Source organism: Vipera ursinii, assembly GCF_947247035.1.
Source record: "Vipera ursinii genome assembly, chromosome: 3".
Lineage (NCBI taxonomy): Eukaryota > Metazoa > Chordata > Lepidosauria > Squamata > Viperidae > Vipera > Vipera ursinii.
In genome coordinates this window covers 118,889,043-118,911,711 of record NC_139516.1, presented here as the reverse complement: position 1 = coordinate 118,911,711, position 22,669 = coordinate 118,889,043, and the positions used below count along the sequence as shown (strand labels likewise).

The window sequence follows — 22,669 nt, the reverse complement described above, 5'->3', positions numbered from 1 at the left end:
AATATTATTTTGACAGCTGAACAGCTGAATGATCTGAAAACTTTAGTAATGAAAATCATATTGAAAAAAATTGGCCTGCAATTAAAGAAGACTAAACTAATGACATGTACATTAACCAGGCTTGGAGTTGATAATGAAGATTTTGACACTGGGGGTAGTAGCTTTCATCTTTTAGGACTGACTATTAACAAAAAGGAATATACAGTGGAAAAAAATATTCTGTCTCTTAGGAGACATCAGAGCTATAGATGAGACAAAGGTCAGACAAACAGCAGTTGAGTTCCCGGAAGCAATGGGGGTGTGACAGATGTCTCTCTAGTGTTCTTGGATTGTAAAGGCAAGGGGGAAAACATTGTACTTTAAGACTTGCAAGATATGTCATTCTTACAAGGTAAGCCAGATAAGAAGCATTCCCAGAAGTACTAGCTCCAATTTTATTATTAGGGTACATTAACAGAATCTGAAATTGTTGCAAGAAACCTAGCGACTAGTGACTTAGAATGTCTTATAGAATCACCTAAAGATTATTTTGGCAATATAACAGTGGTAAGAAATAACATTTTTTTAGACTCGGCAATAGCTGGGTGATGCTAAAAAAGGGCTATCACAGGCTAATCAATGGAAAGGACCAAAAATTACTACCCTTTAGAAATACAAATTGGTGCAGAAAATTAATTATCTATTTCACCAGTATATATCATTGCATCAGGTAAAACTGCTTCTTGTTCTAAAAAAACACATTAAAGTGGAGGTTATGAATGATCACATGAGGTTCAAAAAGAGGGTTAGGTGACCTATCTATGTGACAATTGTCACATTCTTAAGTGGTATCAGATACTTGCCTTTGTGCAATATTATTCACAGGATTATGGCCAAAAAAAATAGGAATATACTTCTAAATTTAGAAAAGTGCCCTCAGTTAAAACAAATCTTATGTCCAATGGAAGACTGAGCCCGTCAATTTCTGTCTTGAAATCAAAAATATGTTTCAGGAGTAAAGTCAGTTAAGATATCACATGAGTTTGAGAACTTGCCCTGCTTGTCATTTGCCTAAAAGATTCAAGAGCTACATTTCCAGCTAAGACTCAGACAGGTAATTCGAAAAGTAATTCGGGTCATAGACCTCGAAAGAAAAAGAAGCTCAGGCGCTGAATAAAGAATGGAGGTCTGCTTCTCATTTTGAATTATAACCACAAGAGGTCGCTGTTTCCTAAGGAAACCCTCTAAGTGAAACTGAAAATGCAGAGCCCCTCCCTTAAAGGGACCGACATTCCTGCCGGCTAGATCCGCAAGGGAAATATCGAACAACAGAGAAATCACAACAAGCCAAGATCCAATGTATGAAAGCATTGCCAGCATGGCTGGGCTACGTGGGCTCCGCTCCTGACCCCTTGAAGGCAAGGTATTTAGAGAAAAAGAGAACGAGCTTGCGGGTGCTGTGCCTGTGTCTGCGATGCTTACCTGGCCGAAGGGGCTGCTGCAGCTGCTTCTGCTCCAGACCGCTTGGAAAATGGGGAGCGGCCAGCTCCATTATTCTGTGCTGGAGGAATCCCAGCACGGCACCTTTGTGGGCCGCATCGCCCAGGATCTGGGGTTGGAGGTGAGCGAGCTGGTGCCTCGGATGTTCCGGATGCTGTCCAAAGGAGAGAAGGAGTATTTTGAGGTAAACCTGCAGAATGGGATCTTGTTTGTAAATTCCCGGATAGACAGGGAGGAGCTTTGTGCCAAGACCGCAGACTGTGTCCTTCATCTGGAGGTGATTGTGGAGAAACCTCTGAGGTTCTTCCATGTGGAGGTGGAAGTCAAAGACATGAATGACAATGCTCCCGTCTTCTCTGCCAGGGAAAAGATCCTGAATATATCAGAACTGATAACAGGTACCCAGTTCTCCTTGGAAGGGGCTTCTGATGCAGATATTGGTACTAATGCACTGTTAACCCACAGGCTCAGTCCAAACAACCATTTTGTTTTGGATTCAGAAAATGATGAAGATGGGAGTAAATCTGTAATACTTGTGTTAAAGGTTCCACTTGACAGGGAGGAGAGCCCTGTGCATCATTTAGTACTGACAGCCACTGATGGGGGTGAACCAAAACTCACAGGAACTGTTCAGCTGGTCATCAATGTGCTGGATGTTAATGACAACCCTCCTGTATTTAACCAATCTGTTTATAGGGTAAAGTTGCTAGAAAATACAGCTAGTGGGTCGTTAGTTATTACTCTGAATGCAACAGACATAGATGAGGGGATTAATAGGGAAATCTCTTATTTTTTTACAGATAGCTTAGCTCTTCATGTCACAAAGATGTTTAGTATAAATTCTGATAATGGGGAAATCAGAGTGATTGGAAAATTGGATTATGAAGAAAGTAAGTTCTATGAACTTCCAATTATTGCAGAAGATAAAGGCAATTCTCCATTATCAGGGCACTGTAAAGTTCTCATTGAAGTGTTGGATATAAATGACAATATTCCAGAAATATTTGTGAATTCTTTCTCTGTGCCACTGTCAGAGGACTCCCCTCCAGGGACTGTGGTAGCCATCCTCAGTGCTTCTGACAGGGATTCTGGCACCAATGGACAAACCAACTGTTTCCTCTTTCCCCCTGGAGTACCCTTCAAACTTGAGTCCACATTCAAGAACTACTACTCCCTGATTGTTGGTGCAGTCCTAGATCGAGAGCAGGTGGCTGAGTACAGGATGGTTGTGACAGTGGAAGATCAAGGTGTTCCACCACTGTCTTCTAGCATCAGCCTCTTAGTGCCTATCAGTGACATAAATGATAATGCTCCAACTTTCCCACAGCTCTCCTACACAGTCTTTGTGAAGGAGAACAATCCCCCTGGTGCTCACATCTTCACAGTATCTGCCTCGGACCCAGACGTAGCTGAGAATGCCCTGATCACCTATTGGATAGACGAGAAGCTGTGGCCATTGTCAAGCTACATCTCTGTACATTCGGAGAGTGGAAAGCTCTATGCTCTGCAGTCCTTGGACTACGAGGAGTTGAAACTACTGGAGTTCCAGGTGAGAGCCAAGGATGCTGGAATGCCCTCATTGTGTGGCAATGCGACTGTTCAGGTCTTTGTGCTGGATGAGAACGACAATGCACCTGCCCTGTCAGGATCGTCAGAAGAGAACCTGATTCTTCTAGTGGTCCCCGTGATGCCTGGGCATATTGTAGGCAAGATCCATGCTTTGGATGCAGATTCTGGCTACAATGCGTGGCTCAGGTACGAAATGCTTGAAGAAAGCAGCGGTCCATGGTCTGTGGGGCAGTATAGCGGTGAGGTGAGTACCAAATATCCTCTGGATGAGTCAGGAGGAGGCAAAATCCAGAGTGTTCTGGTTCTGGTGAAGGACCATGGAAAACCTCAGCTCTCAGCCACAGCCACCCTGAGTGTGTCACTGGTGACAAGTACCGAGAACATTAAAAAGTATAATCAACATCCAATATCAGGAGAGACCTTCATGCCCTTAGTGGACTCAATCAACATCTATCTGATCATTGCCATCTGCTCTGTTTCCAGCCTCTTCTTGCTGGCCACTCTCATCTACGTGGCCCTGCGATGTCACTGCAAGGCAAAGGAATCCATGGTTTATGGCCCTGGCATGGCCACCCTGGTCTGTGCCAGTGAAGTGGGCAGCTGGTCCTATTCCAATCGCCACAGCCACATCCTGGCAGGGGTGAGCGCAGAGGCTGGTGCCAAGAGCGACCTCATGATTTTCAGTCCCAACATTCCTGTTTTTGCAGATAATGGGGAAGTTAGGAATGGGACAGAATTGCTCCCAGATTCAGCTAAAGAGGTGAGTTGGTCTGGTTTTAGAGTTTTTGACATCCATTCAAAATCATATTTTGGATCATCTCTGTACAAAACGTGTGTTCTGATAATCGTTATCCCTAATATCACAATATATAAATAAAAAAATAAGTAATTCTTATTTCCAGGGAAATATTTTTTGGAATGGGTTGATAGAAAAAGATCCTTTTCGAAAATCTATTTAACAGTGACTAGTGTTGTCTTTCAAAAGTAAAAAATAATTAAGATCTTCACTGCACCCTACTATTTTGATCTTTTGTTTATAATTCACCTACTGAAAAAAATATTCTGCATTGTTAAATTCTTTTTGTTTTTAAAAAGTGACATTTCTACTTATATATTTTTTTAAAAAATAGATTAGATAATTTTATTACTTTTAAGTAATTAAAGTACATGTTAATATATTAAAGTCCTTTCAAATTAAAAAAAAATCCTTTTCAGTGAAAATGGGAACATAGATTCTGATTTTGCACTACAGGGGAGTCCTTGGTGAGTCTTTGGTCTAGTGCAGGGGTGTCAAACTGCCGGTCCGCAGGCCGGATGCATCGTAGTGAAATCGCGCCCACCACATTGGCGGAAAAAAAAGCCGCGTTACGTCGCGACATGTCACGTGATGTTGCGAGTTTGACTCCCCTAGTCTAGTGCAACAACTGTTCACAGTTAAAACAGTGATGAAAAAGTAATTTTGTGACTAGTCCTCACATTTATGACTCTCACAGGTCTATAAGGAAAGGAAACCTGAAGGAAGATCATAAGCACAGTAAGTTTTACTTGGCGACCATTTTATGTAATGACTGAGTTGCCAGTCCTAATTTTGGTTGCTAAACGAGGACTCTCCATACATACTTGCATAAAGTAGGTTTGACGTTTTGATCGTAAATGAATAGCCAAAATTGCATGTATTAGTTCTATTCTACATCGAGAAATTGATTTGCACATCAATCATCATTCTTCTGTTTATATTTCATCTAATAAACAGATGGGATATTAGTAGTAATACCCTTTCTTCTTTCATTTCTTTAAGAACTCCCCAGTAGTATCATAAACACAGTTCATTCAGATAAGAAACTTCTTCACAGACAATAATGCCTCTTTTTTAAACCGTTATTTGTGTCTGGACATGGATTCATCACCATATCAGGCCCTGTGCGGAGCACGCTGGGCAGCAAAAGTTTGCCCGCTATTTTGATCATTCCCAGCATCTTTGGCATCGCCCCAAGGGACCTTAGTAGTCTTAAGATCTTCCTCTAAGTCAGTGATGGTGAACATTTTAGAGACTGCCCCAAAACCTCCCCCGCCCCCAAGCCTGCCCCTACTCTGCCCCACCCTGCCCCCGCTCCGTCCCCACCCCACCCAACCGCAGGGCCACTCACTGCCTCCACGGCCTGCCACAGATCGCCCAGGTGGCCCAGCAGCACCATGTTTGCCACGCCCTCTGCCCAGACCCCACAGCATCAACTGCATGTGATGGGGCGTGAGGGCGGAGTCTTGTCCCTGCTGCCCGGCTGCCATGTTGTTGGCTATGCTGCTCCACGTGGGCCGTGCTTGGGGGTAACTGTCCTCCAGGGGCGTTGCTGGTGAGGAGGGGACCATGGGGGTAGGCAGGGCTGGGGCAATGGCACATGTGCCCACAGAGAGGGCTCTGAGTGCCGCCTCTGTCACCTGTGCCCTAGGTTTGCCACTACTGCTCTAAGTGTTTGGAGCCTGGTTTTCCGAGGCCAGCCTGGTTTCCTCTTTTTTCCAGAAGGCATCCAACGTAGTGCAATTTTTGGATGCCAATCTTTATGCACAGGTAAGCTGCGGCCAATAAGCTGCATTTGATGTTCATTCACAGTTCTCAATAGGTGTTCTAAATCTGATCTTTGTAGTACGTCTTCATTAGTGATGTGGTCACGATGTGAGATCTGGAGGGTTACTTTTAAAATATTATTAAGTTGCTAGGTTTAATAAGTTTAGTTAATAGGTTTAAAAACATATTTTAGTTGAAGACTGTTGGTTTAGTTTGCAATTTTTAATAGTCAAATGTTGTTGATACGTTTCTTACATGGTATGATACATAGCAGTAAGTCTTAAAAATAAAACAAAAATGCAAAGCAAAAACTAAAAAGAGAAAGAAGCTAAAAACCAAAACAAAAGAACTTGTTCTGCCTTGACTTTAAACATATTGAAAATATAGTGTACAATTCTCTCCCCTCAACTATCCAAGTGGTTCAATAAACTTCTCTGGATAAAGAACAACCTTTTCAGAATCCAAGGGTAAAAAAAAATCACTGGAGAGAAATATATGTTTGATCCTCTCTTGCTTTTCTGCCAAACACATTTTTGTTGAATTGCCTGGATTTCAGAATTATCGCTGAAAGCAGATCTGAAAAAATCAGGGCTTTTTTTCTCATAGAACGCTCAGAACGGAGTTCTGGCACCTTTTTTGGATGGAACCTTGTAGGGTAGGCAAGGCGGGTTGTATGACATGTGTGAGTTCCGGCACCTTTTTCTTTTACAAAAAAAGCACTGGAAAAAATAATCACCTTTAAATTTCACTGACAGTTCTAACTTGTTGAGATGCAAGATACGATCCCATTTTGTAGATCTTAAAAATCTATCCCAAAGAAAGTGGGGTTTCTGTACAAATGGAAGCAGACGTATGTCTAATAAACAGTTTCAATTTCCAACTTGTATTCTAGCTGTAGTGAAAAGATCTTAAGTAGAAATTCCTGTATAAGGATAATTATAGATGGATCTTGCTTGGCATTGTAAGGAATATTTAAAAATTATATATATTATTTCTGGGAAGTTAGCACTGTAAATATGTCAGTATATCTTTATTTATTTTCAACCCTGACATATTGCCCGCAGAAGCATCAAGCTGTATGATTTCTTTTTTAATGTAAAACTTAATTCTGCCATTATGTGAAAGAAATAATCAATTCTTTGCTTCATTTACAAAACATTATTTCCCTTATCCAGTACAGTTTTTATTTGCATTAATTCTGTCTTTTTAAAAGAGTGTAAATCATGAAAAACAACTTTTAAAGACAAATGTAGCTCTATACAGTTTCCTTCTGTGTAATTTTGTTATGTTCTGTTGTGAGTTAAGAGTCATTCACATATTTCTTTTTTCAGCTCCAACTATTTGTATGTTCTTGTATGACTGGAATGACTTCTATTTTATTTCTCTTCTTAACTTCAGATCCCAATTTATCACCACAGAGCAGTAATCTAAAACAAAGACAGACAAAAGGAAGTAACCTCTTAATCTCATGGGGGAACCAGTTCCTAAATTTGGCATATTACCAAGTAGAAGTTCCTAAACTTATTTCCTAGGAAAGAACTTCACAAAAGCATCAGACACATAGATAAGAATTTAATTGCAGACAATAATAAAGGTCTATAAAGCTGTGCAGTTAACCATTGCTAGATATTTATATAACTTCAACTCAGTTTTGAGAAATGCTGAGACATGGCTTCACATGTGGTAAAGTACCATCAAACTTGAATATGGGTCTTCTTTTCAACATTTTTATTAGTGATCTGAACAAGGAGGTGAAAGAAAATGATAAAATTACAGATGATTTAGGTGGGGCAACTAGTACATTAGAGAACAGAAATATGATCAGTTTAAAAGTGAACATGACATAGTAGTGTGTCATAACAATTAAAAAGAGAAATATAATTTTAGACTGCAATAATTTAAATTTAGTTTTCAAATTATGGGAAGCAGTAATACCACTCTATTCTGCATTGGTTAGACCCTCTTGAAGTACTACTATATGTCCAGTTCTGTACAAAACACCTATCAAATTTGTGCAAATAAGGTAAATGAGAATTATTGAGAGACTTGAAGGAAGGTTTTGGGAGGAAAGATTAAAGAATGTGGGTAAAATTATAGGTCCAGACCCTACTTCAAAGATTTTATCCCAATAATGGCATATTCCAATTTCCATACATAATTTGGGTCAAACCTTTGGTATAAAAAATTGTTAGCTGCTAAAACTAATTATTCACCTGTTATAAATAAAAAAAATCATTATCTTGATAGCAGATTTAGATGTAGTTGCTTAGTATACTCTGTGTGTATGGGTGTATGGCTGTTACAGTGGAGCACCTCTCCTTGTTATTTGAAATGATACTGCTGAAATTATCTTGTTACTGTGATAATAATAATATTATAATAAACATAGAGTTGGAAGGGACCTTGGAGGTCTTTTAATCCAAACCACTGCTCAGGCAGGAAACCCTATATACCATTTCAGACAAATGGTTGTCCAATCTCTTCTTAAAAACTTCCAGTGTTGGAGCATTCACAACTTCTGGAGGCAGATTGTTCCACTGATTAATTGTTCTAACTGTCAGGAAATTTCTCCTTAGTTCTAGGTTTCTTCTCTCTTTGATTAGTTTCCATCCATTGCTTCTTGTCCTGCCTTTGGGCGCTTTGGAGAATAGCTTGACTCCCTCTTCTTTGTGGCAACCCCTGAGATATTGGAACACTGCTATCATGTCACCCCTAGTCCTTCTCTTCATTAAACTAGACATACTCAATTCCAGCAACTGTTCTTTGTATGTTTTAGCCTCCAGTCCCCTAATATCCTTGTAGCTCTTCTCTGTACTCTTTCTGGAGTCTCAACATCTTTTTTACATCGTAGCGACCAAAACTGGATGCAGTATTCCAAGTGTGGCCTTACCAAGGCGTTATAAAATGGTATTAACACTTCATCTTATCTTGATTCTGTCCCTCTGTTAATGCAGCCTAGCACTGTGTTGGCTGTTTTGGCAGCTGCAGCACACTGTTGGCTCATATTTAAGTGATTGTCCACTAGGACTCCGAGATCCCTCTCACAGTTACTACTGTTGAGCAAGGTACCACCTATACTATGCCTGTACATTTGGTTTTTCTTGCCTAAATGTAGAGCCTTATTCTTTTCACCATTGAATTTCATTTTGTTAGATAGGGCCCAATGTTTGAGTCTGTCAAGATCCTTCTGTATCTTAAGCCTATATTCTGGAGCGGTGGCTATTCCTGCCAGCTTGATGTTGTCTGCAAATTTGATGAGTTCCCCATCTATCCCCTCATCCAAATCATTGATGAAGATGTTGAAAAGCACTAGGCCAAGAACAGAGCCCTGGAGCAACACCACTACATACTTCCCTCCATGTAGATGCAGTTTCATTGAGGACCACACACTGAGTACGGCCGGTCAGCCAGCTACGAATCCATCTGGTGGTGATGCTGTCTAACCCACATTTTTCTATCTTATCAAATGGTAAGTTGTGGTCTACTTTATCAAATGACTTATTGAAGTCCAGTAAATTATATCTACAATCTTCCTCTGGTCCACTAATTTTGTCACCTTGTCAAAGAATGCAATAGGTTTTGTCTGGCATGATCTGTTTTTGACAAACCCATGTTGGCTTTTGGTAATGACTTTGTTTGCCTGTAGGTGTTTGCTCATTCATTGCTTGATTATCTTTAACAGAATCTTCCCAGATATTGAGGTCAGGCTGATAGGTCTGTAGTTTCCTGGATCCATTTTTTCCCCTTTTTTGAAAATGGGAACTACATCAGCTCTTTTCCAGTCCTCTGGTAGTTCCCCAGTGCTCCAGGATCCTTGAAAGATATAGTTCAGTGGTTCTGAGATCACATCTGCCAATTCCTTCAGAACCTTGGGGTATAATCCATCTGGTCCTGGTGATTTGAACTCGTCTAGGATGGACAGGTGCTCACTTATCGTTTTCTTGCCTGTCTTAACTTGTGTTTCTAATCTGTTTTTTACGGTACTGTTTTTGATAGGTTGGACTGTTTTTTCCCCTGTGTGTAAAGACAGATGCAAAATACGAGTTAAGTAGTTCTGCTTTCTCCCTGTTGCTTGTCACCTTCTTGTCATTTTCTCCCACTAATGGACCAATCATTTCCTTAACTTTTTTCTTGTTTTTTACATGTTGAAAGAAGCTTTTTTTGTTATTTTTGAGTTTTGTCTCAAGTCTTAGTTCATTTTGAGCCTTAGCTTTCCTCATTTCATCTTTGCAGAGTCGGGCTATTTGCTGATATTCTGCCTTAGGTATGTGCTCCTCTTTCCACTTTTTATTCTTGTCCTTTTTGTCTTTCAACTTATCAGAGAGTTCTTTATGCAGCCATGCTGGTTTATTTTGAGAGCTGTTATTTTTTTTCTTCACTGGTATTGTGCTAGACTGGCTTTTATAATCTCACTTTTCAAAATGTCCCAAGCTTCTTGAGTTGTTTTCCCCTTGAGGTTTCTCATCCATGGAATCCTTCCCAAGCTATATGTTTATTGAAATTAGCTCTCTTAAAGTCCAAGACTCTAGTTTGACTATGTTCTATTGCTTGTGCTTGCATAATGTTGAATTCCAATATTGCATGATCACTCTCCCCTAAGGCTCCTGTGGCTATTTAGTTGTATTTTTTAAAGTTCTATTTGCAAACATTACTTCACATTTTGGGAAATCAATAGCTAGCCTGTGTTCTCTGCAATAAGTTTACAATGCTTTTTAAAGATGTATAGGGGTGGAGTTGACAGCTGCATCATCCACATATAGAAGTTGCAAAACATTTTTTCTTCTCCCATAACAGTTACTGAAAGTCAAAAGTTCATATAAAAATTAAGCAATAAGAGTCTCCAAATATATCCTTGCAGAACCTTTTCATTTGATGTAATTGATTAGAAGGGACGCGGTGGCTCAGTGGATTAGGATGCTGAGCTCGTCGATCAGATGGTCAGCAGTTTGGCGGGTCGAATCCCGAGTGCCGCGTAACAGAGTGAGCACCTGTTATTCGTCCCAGCTTCTGCCAACCTAGCAGTTCGAAAGCACGTAAACATGCAAGTAGAAAAATAGGGACCACTACAGTGGGAAGGTAACAGCGTTCCGTGCACCTTTGGCATGTAGTCATGCCGGCCACATGACCACGGAGATGTTCTCAGACAAGCGCTGGCTCTTCGGCTTGAAACGGAGATGAGCACTGGCCCCTAGAGTCGGAAACGACTAGCACGCATGTGCGGGGGAACCTTTACCTAATTGATCCGAAAAGATACCCCTAAACGTTGTGTATTTTTGTCAGGAAAACATATTAACACAGCAACATTAGAAATACAATGTGTGAAGCAAATTTTCCTTCCTGAGGCCAGCAAGGAAGCCAGACAAAGATATGCTAATTTATTCAGTGGCACAGAGATGCTGTGCTCATGCAAGATCAAAAACATTTCTTCCCAATATATAATATTTATACACACTGCATATGCTCAAATGGATTGCAGTATATGACAGCCTATTGGATAATATATAAGATGAAATATCTATGTAACATCACATTTCTAAGTACTATGGTAAGTAAGAAGGTAATGGATAGACAAATGTCCTGAGACATATTTGGATTTGTCACTACCAATATATTGTTCCTTATCTTGAAATTTTGGTTCAAATCTTTCAAGTCAGTCCAGTCTTCTTTTATTGGCATCACAGTCACCTTGTGCAATGGAGAAGGGAACAAGAGAGCCAAACAAGTACACTTGACATAGCTATATATAGAAATGAAAATATCTATCCAAAAATGTATGTTAATTAAAACAATGTAAAAGAATGTAAAACAGTAAAAGAAGAACAAATGCATGTATGAGATTTACAAATGAAGCCAAGCACTCTATGTAAAAGTCAATATATTTGAGACTGAAGATGGAATGATTATTAGATATTTCTCATGAATACAGAAGGAAAGTCTGTCTCTACATTTTGAAATTCAGTCACAAGAGGTCGCTGTTTCCTAAGGAAACCCTTTAAGTGAAACTGAAAATGCAGAGTCCCTCCCTTAAAGGGACCGACATTCCTGCCAGCCAGATCCACAATGGGATTATTAAACAAAAGAAAAAAAAACAGAGAAATCATAACAAGCCAAGATCCAACCTATGAAAGAATTACCAGCATGGCTGGGCTACGTGGGCTCCGCTCCTGACCCCTTGAAGGCAAGGTATTTAGAGAACAAGAGCAGAGCTTGTGGGTGTTGTGCCTGTGTCTGCGATGCTTACCTGGCCGAAGGGGCTGCTGCAGCTGCTTCTGCTCCAGACCGCCTGGAAAATGGGGAGCGGCCAGCTCCATTATTCTGTGCTGGAGGAATCCCAGCACGGCACCTTTGTGGGCCGCATCGCCCAGGATCTGGGGTTGGAGGTGAGCGAGCTGGTGCCTCGGATGTTCCGGATGCTGTCCAAAGGAGAGAAGGAGTATTTTGAGGTAAACCTGCAGAATGGGATCTTGTTTGTAAATTCCCAGATAGACAGGGAGGAGCTGTGTGCCAAGACTGCAGACTGTGTCCTTCATCTGGAGGTGATTGTGGAGAAACCTCTGAAGTTCTTTCATGTGGAGGTGGAAGTCAAAGACATGAATGACAATGCTCCCGTCTTCTCTGCCAGGGAACAGATCCTGAGCATGGCTGAATTGATAAAATCTGGTACCCGATTCCCCTTAGAAGGAGCCTCTGATGCAGATATTGGCACTAATGCTCTGTTAAATTACAAGCTCAGCCCAAACAAAAATTTTGCTCTTGATTCAGGAAATGATGAAGATGGGAGTAAATCTGTAGTACTTGTGTTAAAGGTTCCACTTGACAGGGAGGAGAGCCCTGTGCATCATTTAGTACTGACAGCCACTGATGGGGGTGAACCAAAACTCACAGGAAGTGTTCAGCTGGTCATCAATGTGCTGGATGTAAATGACAACCCTCCTGTATTTAACCAATCTGTTTATAGGGTGAAATTGCTAGAAAATACAGCTATTGGGTCGTTAGTTATTACTCTGAATGCTACAGACTTAGATGAGGGGATTAATAGTGAAATCTCTTATTTTTTTAGTAATAACCTACCTCAACAACTCAGAAATATGTTTAGTATAAATTCTGATACTGGGGAAATCAGAGTAATTGGAAAGTTGGATTATGAAGATATTAATTTCTATGAACTTCAAATTGTGGCAGAAGATAAGGGTACTTTATCTGGACATTGTAAAGTTCTCATTGAAGTGTTGGACATGAATGACAATATTCCAGAATTATCTGTGAATTCTCTCTCTGTGCCACTGCCAGAGGACTCCCCTCCAGGGACTGTGGTAGCCATCCTCAGTGCTTCTGACAGGGATTCTGGCACCAATGGACAAATCAACTGTTTCCTCTTGCCCACTGGAGTACCCTTCAAACTCGAGTCCACATTCAAGAACTACTACTCCCTGATTGTTGGTGAAGTCCTAGATCGAGAGCAGGTGGCTGAGTACAGGATGGTTGTGACAGTGGAAGATCAAGGTGTTCCACCCCTGTCTTCTAGCATCAGCCTATTAGTGCCTATCGGTGACATAAATGACAATGCTCCAACTTTCCCACAGCCCTCCTACACAGTCTTTGTGAAGGAGAACAATCCCCCTGGTGCTCACATCTTCACAGTATCTGCCTCGGACGCAGACATAGCTGAGAATGCCCTGCTCACCTATTGGATAGACGAGAAGCTGTGGCCATTGTCCAGCTACATCTCTGTACATTCGGAGAGTGGAAAGCTCTATGCTCTGCAGTCCTTGGACTATGAGGAGTTGAAACTGCTGGAGTTCCAGGTGAGAGCCAAGGATGCTGGAATGCCCTCCTTGTGTGGCATTGCGACTGTTCAGGTCTTTGTGCTGGATGAGAATGACAATGCACCTGCCGTGTCCGGATCATCAGAAGAGAACCTGATTCTTCTAGTGGTCCCCGTGATGCCTGGGCATATTGTAGGCAAGATCCATGCCTTGGATGCGGATTCTGGCTACAATGCGTGGCTCAGGTATGAACTGGTTGAAGAAAGCAGTGGTCCATGGTCTGTGGGCCAGTATAGTGGTGAGGTGAGTACCAAATATCCTCTGGATGAATCAGAAGGAGGCAAAATCCAGAGTGTGTTGGTTCTAGTGAAGGATCATGGGAAGCCTCAGCTCTCAGCCACAGCTACCTTGAGTGTGTCTCTGGTGACAAATGGTCAGACAATCAAAGTGGATACCAATCTTCGAAGGTCAGCGAAGAGCTTTGTGCCCCTGGTGGGCTCAATCAACGTCTATCTGATCATTGCCATCTGCTCTGTTTCCAGTCTATTCCTGCTAGCCATTCTCATCTATGTGGCCTTGCGATGCCACTGCAAGGCAAAAGAAACCATGGTTTATGGCCCTGGCATGGCTACCCTAGTCTGTACCAGTGAAGTGGGCAGCTGGTCCTATTCCAATCGCCACAGCCACATCCTGGCAGGGGTGAATACAGAGTGTGGTGCCAAGAACGACCTCATGATTTTCAGTCCCAACATTCCTGTTTTTGCAAATAATGGAGAACTTCAGAATGGTACAGAACTGCCTCCAAATGCATCTAAGGAGGTGAGTTGTGGTTCTTTTTTTAGTCCTTGACATTCAGTTCACATTTTATTTCTCTGATACTGATTTTGAATCACTACTGTTACAATATATTTTTCCATTATTAAGTGTTAGATTTGTAGCATAGCTTTTAAATACATGAGTAACTAAAAGATTTTATTCTACAGTATTGTTTATAATTTTTTAAACTTATACAGTATTTGTGAATACCTATCAGAGCATCATGAATGAGTTGCAATTGGAAATATAGCAATTATTTTGATTTGTTTGTTAGTATCATTAATCTAGGTACTGGTTCAGATGACAAAAGGTAGAATTGTATAGAATTGTACAGTTGGATAGGGTAATTCAGATCATCAAATCTTCCCTCATTCAGTCCAGAAATCCAAATTAAATCATGATTTACCCAAATGGCTGTCTGAAATACAGTGGTACCTTGGTACTCAACTGCTTTGAAACTCATCAAATCTGGTACTCAGTACATTTTGACATGAAAATGTTGTCCCAGTACTCATCATTTGTTTGGTACTCAATGCACAAACTAGAACTTGTCGTTGTTGGCTACCTTGTGACTCACTATATTATTTATGGGGAAAAAATGTTCGGTACTCATCGTTTTAGGTACTCATGGCACCTCCTGGAACCAATTAACAATGAGTACCGAAGTACCACTATAGGTCCATATTTATATATCCTATAAAGAAAAAGCTATTTATACTATTGCAATATAATTGTTTTCTTCAATCTGAAAGCTTTGATGGTGACATTTTTTTGCCCACTCTATCCTCAGACCTTATTTCTAGATTCTTTCTTTTAATTCAAGAATTTAGTTTGTCCCTGTTAAAAAGTGGTTTTATATTTTGAATAGGTATAGTTTATTGAGCTTTCAAATCATAAGTGATTACCAATAAAGTATTTTCTCTTTTATATTAAGACATGATTCCTTCTCTATTATTCTCTTTTTAATCTGTTTTTAACAATTCAATGTTCCTTATGCTATTTTAAATTTCAAATAAAATAGAGTATCTTAGTGCAGGAAACAAGAGTATAAGATACTTTTTCACCTTTGTGTTGCTTTGTGTTTCATACATAAAAGTTTCCATACCTAACCTTACTTTTTAATACTAGTTTGATATTTATTGTGAAACATCTGCATTGATGCTATTGGGTCTTAGTAATAATTGTGATAAATTTATAGTGTATCATTTTGGGTTGTGTTTTGATTTTAAAAAAGCGTCCAGTGCAATGATTCCTATTTTTTTTTTGTCTCGAGACATTTAAATTTAATTCCACTTTTGGTGGAAATGCAACAAACAGCAATTTCATTTGAATGTTTGCAACAAGACATTCTTAAACTACTTATGTTGGCTTGATATTAAATTGGCTTCACAAAATCCAGTATCTAACTGAGAGGCCTTTGGCAACATTTTGCAAGGACTTGACAATCTGGAAAGCAGACGGCCATCTTCTCCGCCTGGAGGATTCCAGCTTTTTGTTTGAAATGTGCTAGCGGGTTTTACTGGATATTTCCCATGAATGGAAAAATGATGAAATAGTGCATCAGTGTCAAAGAAAAGAAAGAGAAAGAGAAAGGAAAAGAACCCAGCAGATTAGTTGGTAGCTAGGGAAGCAAAAATAGTAATTTTAAAAAACTGCCAAATGATTGAAGTGATGATAAAGTGATGCACCCGTGAATTTAAAAAAAAGAAAAATGATGAGCAGAAAAGTGGATAGTTCAAAAAAAGGAAAAAAATCTATTGACTTTTGAAATTAATTAATTAATTAATTAATTAATTTTATTTGTATACCGCCTTTCTCCTGAAGGACTCAGGGCGGTGAACAGGGCAATACATGTTAAAAAAACAGAATACAAAAATTAAAAAAAGATTAAACAAGTCCCCAGAAATGGGGACATTCTGCATGTGAGTGTAATAACTATAATGCTAATAAAAAACTTCCCATTATAAACGAATCGAAAATGGAGTTTGGTAAGAAAAGGAGGGAAAATTCAGTAATGGATCCTGCAAAAGAATTGAAATGGAGGGGTTGGCCTAAAACAAAATAAAGTGATGTAGGCAAACTGGCTGGCAGCTCCCGAGATGACAAAAGAAGACAAATACTGCTTTGAAACAGGAACAGGAGTTTATATCTACATGGGGGACAGGGGTTGAGTAAAAGGTGGCATAGGCCATTCCTGTCCTCTGAAATGTTTGGTGGTGATAGAAAACCTGGCAGTGCTGGGGTTGGTTTTAATTTTAATGGATATATTTGTAGATTTTTTTTAACTCTATTCAAACGAACTGATAAGATTCTAAACATTTTTCTTCGATAAATTTCAGTTGCAAGATTGGAAATTTTTTTTTACTGTTCCACATTTTGAGAGTTCTCATTGGGTATTAATTTAGAAACGTCAGGATTTCTCTTGTTTTTCTTCTAATCAGTTTAAGTAGAACCGAGCTGTTTAGTCATGAGTTTCATCCCTTCCTGAGAGTGGAAAATACAAATTAAAACTTCCCCAACAAATGATTATTTTGCTTCAGTTTGAGTAATTTAGTGAAGATTGGCTCATCATTTGATTCTACTGTTGAATTGCTGCTACTAGTAGGACCTTATTTTCCCTAATATTCTGTTGAAATATGTCTTTCTGAAACTTAAAACCATGATCTCTTGTCTCATCTCTGCTGTGATAGAGAACAGGCCGTCTTCTGAATGCCAGTTTTTGAGATGATTGAACAGTGCGACCATATCCCTCTTTAGTTTTTTTTAAAGTATAAAAATCTCTAGTTCTTTCAGTTTCTCTGAAAAAATTTAGTTCGTGTCCCATGATCATCTTTGTTGACCTTCTCCAAGTAAGTTTCCTTAAACCCTTCCTAGAATGTGGTGCCCCAAATTGGATACAATTCTGAAAAAATTTTCCTGTGATTTGGGAGTGGTATTTTTGATGCAGCCTAAAATGTGTTTTTAATTGAAATTCATTTTTTATAAATATATATTTATTTTTTATAATCAGAGGTGCTTAATATTTTATCAGCAGCACATTGTCTAGGTTCCAACATTTAACTTAAGGTAAAGATAAAGGTTCCCCCGCACATGCGTGCTAGTCGTTTCTGACTCTAGGGGCCGGTGCTCATCTCTGTTTCAAAGCCGAAGAGCCAGCGCTTGTCCGAGGACATCTCCGTGGTCATGTGGCCGGCATGACTAGACGCCAAAGGCGCACGGAACGCTGTTACCTTCCCACTGTAGTGGTCCCTATTTTACTACTTGCATTTTTACGTGCTTTCGAACAGCTTGGTGGGCAGAAGCTGGGACGAGTAACAGGCACTCGGGATTCGACCCGCGGCACTCGGGATTCGGCACTCAGGATTCGATATTTAACTTACTACATGTTAAATTCCTTTCTCTCTACTTCATTTTTCTAACCATTGGTAAAAGGTATCCCATTTTCTAATGTATACTGAATCTTCTTTGTCTTTCATTTTCAATGTCAATCTATCCATTTCTGCACAATCTAAAAAATTTTTAATTAACACTTCATTGCTTGGTAAATCTTCGTTTTTCCAATATTGAGCGAATACAATTCTCTCTGCAGTTAATACATGTAAAATTAGATATATACACTCTTTCTCATAATTTTCTACAATTATGCCTAACAAAAATAATTCTGGCTTAAAATCTATATGTGTGTATTCTTCACCAGAATCTTTTAGCTTTGGGGCATGTCCACCAAAGATGGTAATAAGTGCCTGATTTTTGTCTACATTTCCAACAGTTGCTAGATATGTTTTTAAACATTTTTGCTAACCTCACTGGTGTTAAATGCCATATATAGAACATTTTGTATAGATTTTCTTTGTACGCCATTGCTTTTGTTATTTTAGAATTTCTTTTCCAAAGGCTTTGCCAATTTTCTAATTCTTTGTTATGTCCAAAAATCTTTGCCCATGTTATCATTGTTTCTTTAACTTGTTCCTCTTCCATCTTTAAACTTGACATATATTTATAAAGTTTCTTAATCAATTTTTCATTTGATGTCAGTAATATCTTGTAAAATTGTGTCTGTTCTTTATAAAATCCAGATGTTTTAACATCTTTTTCATACCTTGTTTGGATTTGCAGATATGGCCACCATGGTAGGTCAATACCCTGTTCTTCTAATTCTTGTCTGTGTTTTAATTTCCCTTCGTTATTTAAAATGTCTTTATAAGTCACGATTTTCTCTAGTTAGTTAGGTTTGGGTGAACAAACGCTTCCATTGTTGAGAGCCAACCAGGTATTTTCATGTAAATTTTCGATTTTACTTTTTCCCATTCTAAAAAAAGTACATTTCTTATATAATGATATTGAAAATATCTGTGTATTTTATTCTTCCTATACCATAGGAAGACATGCCACCCAAGTTGTAGATTGTGTCCCCCTAGGTATAGTAGTCTTTTATCTGTAAGGGTTATCCATTCTTTTAGCCAGCTGCTTGATAATATAAAGTCCAGGCCTGCAGTCCAAAACCTCCATTTCCTTTTGCTTCTTGAAGCATTTTCAATCTACTTCTAGCATTTTTTCCTTGCCAAATGAATTTCAGTATTAATTTATTTAGTTCATCAAAGAAGTCTTTTCCCAATCTTATAGATATTGTTTGAAATAAAAAAAATAGTTTTGGTAGAATATTCATCTTCACTGTTGCTATTCTCCCCAGCATTGAAAGTTGTAAGTTTTTCCATTTTTTCCATGTCCAGTTTTATTAGTTTTAGTAATTTTATTTAATTTTCTTCTTTTATTGTTGCACAACTTGCTGTTAAGTAAATCCCCAAATATTTTTTTTAACTATTTGGAGACCTGTTTTTTCTGACAGTTGATTTTTTTGTTTTTCTGTAAGGTTTTTAGTTATCACTTTGGTCTTTTCACTATTTATTTTCAGACCTGCCACATCTCCAAATTCTTCTATTTTTTCATAAGCTTAAGGATTGTTTTAAGGGGTTCTTCTGGTATAAAGACCAGATCGTCTGCAAATGTTTGTAATTTGTATTTTTCATCTTTTATCTCCAATCTTTTAATTTCCGTATCTTACCTAATGTTTCTGTTTAATACCTTCAGTGTTAATATAAATAACAATAGGGATAATGGACATCCTTGTCTTGTGCCTTTTTTGATATTGAAGTTTTCTGTAAAATCTCCATTTACTATCACTTTAGCTGTTTGTCTATAATAAATTGTTTTAATTATATTTATGAAGTTTTCTCCAAAATCCATTTTCTCTTAATTGTTGAATCACAAATTGCCAATTTATGTTGTCAAAAGCCTTCTGTGCATCCAGAAATATTAATGCCATCTGCTTCCCCAGATGGATTTCATAATATTCCAAAATGTCTAAAATGATTCTTGTTATTTTTTATTTGTCTTTTGGGTAGGAATCCGTTTTTGTCTGTAGGTATAAATTCAGTCAAAAATTTCTTTAATCTTTCTGCTATTATTGAAGCAAAAATTTTATAGTCCACATTTAATAGAGATATTGGTCTGTAATTGTTTATTTGCATCAGGTCTGAGTCTTCTTTAGGTATTAAAGTGATATTAGCTTCTGTCCATGTATTTGATGATAACTTTATTGTCACTTTGAATGTACACCAATTGGCATAAATCAAAATGAAATTTTGTTGCATACAGCTCTCAAAGGGTCACCACCTCCGATATATACTTCTTGTTCGTGGCCCGCTCAAATTTCACACTGTCCATTTTAGTCTCTAGGGAGTGAACGATGGCACACAGGACAGATGGAAATGGGGCTCCATGTGGATTAGCCCTCAAATTCGCTTGTATTCTGACAACCTCGCCTTCTTTCCTTTTTCTGATCCTGACTCTTCCACCTTTTCCTTAAAGAGGCCTTGCTTCTTTTCGCTCCTGGAGCATGCTGCTGCTGCCACCAACTCCTCCAAAAGCCTCTCTTTCTTCCTCTGGGCCTGCCGACAGCCTCATCCAGTTCCTTCGCTCCATAAGCTCCAGGTCCTCTCCTCCTCTGCCTCCTCTGGAAACAGCCCTGATTTGCAATAGAATCCATCACTGGGCCAGCAGTCAGATCTTGCTGCTGGTAGAACAAATTCAAACAGTGCCAACTACTTTTAACGGTCTCACCAACAGTTCCAAAACAACTAGAAACTTGCCATGCCAGCAAAGATTGTCAGTCGTATGTCGTATGTTACCTTAGTTCCACCATGTTGCTCAAACACATTAAAATCTTCCTGATCATGTGGCCTATAGCCCTTACTATCCCTCCCAAAACTATTTGCCTTCAAGAGCCAATGCAGCCGCAGCCATTCCAGGCGCCGCCATCACTCGAGGTGATGTTAGAAGTTAGAAAAAAAGATAGCCTGGTATTTTAGCCTCTAAAAATACTTTGTTACACAGTTCTTTCATTATTGGACTTAGTGTGTCTTGTAGACATCTATAAAGCTCTGCAGGTAACCCATCTGGACCTGGAGTCTTATCATTTTTTTTGCCTTTTTATAGCCTCTGTCACCTCCATCATTGATATTTTTCATTTAAAATATTTTGTATATTCTCTGGGATTTTTGGAAGATCTGCTTTTTTATATATTGCTTTATTATATATTGCATTATTTTTTCTTGACAGGTTTCCTTTGTATCATAAAGTGTCTCATAAAAGTCTGATTATTTTTTAATTATATCATTTTGAAACTGTAAATCTCCTTTTAGGTCTTGTTTATCAATTTTTTTATCTCTTTCTTTTTTCAGTTTATATGCAAGCCACCTCCCCAGTTTATTAGCATTTTCAAAAAAAAATCTGTTTGGCCCTTTTAATTTGTTGCAACATTTTTTCGGCCTCTGCTAGGTTTATTTTATGTTTTATTATTTCTATTTGTTTTTTTAAAATGTTTTATTTTGTGGATCTATTTATAGTTCTGATTCCAATTTCATAAATTCTTCCTTTAACTTTGGGTATTGTTGCTTTTTTTCTTTATTCTTTTTCACCATGTAGGTTATAGCCAACCTTCTGAACTATGCTTTAGCTGTGTCCCACACATTTTGAAGCGATGTCTCTTCTTTTTTATTTATTTTGAAAAAGAAGTCCATTTCCTTTGTTGCTACTTGTATAAATTCTTTCTCTTTCTAATTGAAATTCATTTTGACAGCTTGTTTGGTGTAGTGCAGGCATAAGCAACCTTGGCTCTTTTATGACTTGTGGACTTCAACTCCCAGAATTCCTGAGCCAGCCATGCTGGCTCAGGAATTCTGGGAGTTGAGGTCCACGAGTCATAAAAGAGCCAAGGTTGCCTACCCCTGGTGTAGTGATTAAGGCATCCAGCTAGAAACCAGGAGATTGCATTTCTAGTCCCACGTTAGGCGTAAAGCCAGCTAGGCACCTTTCTCTCAGCCATAGGAAGGAGGCAATTCTGTAGCAAACTACTACTGAAAAACCTTCCCAAGAAAACTGCAGGGACCTATCCAGGCAGTTTCCGAGAATTGGGCACAACTGAATGCAAGAAAAAAGAATCATTTACCTTTTCTGCAGCCACATTACATTAGTGATTTTAATCAGTTTTTTATTCCTTATTCTGTATTTATGCACTTGTCTTTGTTAAATTTAATTTTGTTACAGATAGTCTCGACATCACCATAATAGAGTCTGCCCATCACAGCTGTAAGTTATGAAGTTGTAAAACAGTTCAGTCACATGACTGAACCAATTACACCTTTTTTTGCAGTAGTTGTTAAGCAAATGCTGTAGCCATTAAGCAAATTAATGGTTTGCTATGGGCATGGTTTAATGACAGGTGAAAATAGGCAAAACTATCATAAAATGTGGTCACATAAAGCCGTAAATGCAGCTGTGTGCTGAGCATCCAAAGTTCAGTCATGTGACCATGGGGGGATCCCATCATCAGAACTTTGAATTTGGTTCATAAGTAATTTCAAGGTACTGTACGTCCACCATAACTTCCAATGATTGCTCAGTGACTTGTCATAAGTCAAGGATCACCAGTATTCTCATTTACTTTTCTAACCTACTAAGGTAGTTATGAGGGGTTTTTTTCACCTCTTCTAGGGCACTGCTTCTCAATATTTTATGTCTTACAACTATCAGAAAAGCCTGAGTTCTGCCATTGTAAAAAAAGCCCACATATTATCTTAGAGCTTTTAGCTATTTGCTGGCATTTTGTTATTATATTTATAAATTATGATCTATATTAAAAACCTACACTACCAAGTTGTGTAACCACTGTAGTCAAGAGCAAATATTCTAGGGTAGTAGCTTTCTCTCCTGATGTTTTTTTTTTTACTATATGAACATTCCTTCCAGCTCCTCATCTTAGTTATTTATATAAAAAATGATGACTACTGGCTTGCTGTACAGAACTCCAGTGAAAACAACCCTTAAATTTAATGAAGAATCATCGACAAATAATCTTTGAGTATGATTTTCAAGCCAGTGAATTGTTAGGCCATTCTTATCAAGGCAGCTAATCACA

At 38.7% G+C, this 22,669-nt stretch overlaps 2 protein-coding genes across 2 annotated transcripts in view; both read left to right on the top strand.

The window, feature by feature from the left end:
* Window positions 1–22,669, top strand: part of LOC310637912 (protocadherin alpha-5-like) — a 121,176-nt gene that overhangs the window by 6,397 nt on the left and 92,110 nt on the right. The gene's annotated exons all lie outside the window — the stretch shown is intronic.
* On the top strand, window positions 1,454–3,925 carry LOC310637667 (protocadherin alpha-3-like; the record flags this gene model as incomplete). The annotated part of the gene is made up of 1 exon (XM_083358170.1): window positions 1,454–3,925. One exon carries the CDS (start codon window positions 1,454–1,456, stop codon window positions 3,923–3,925), a length of 2,472 nt encoding a protein of 823 aa, XP_083214296.1.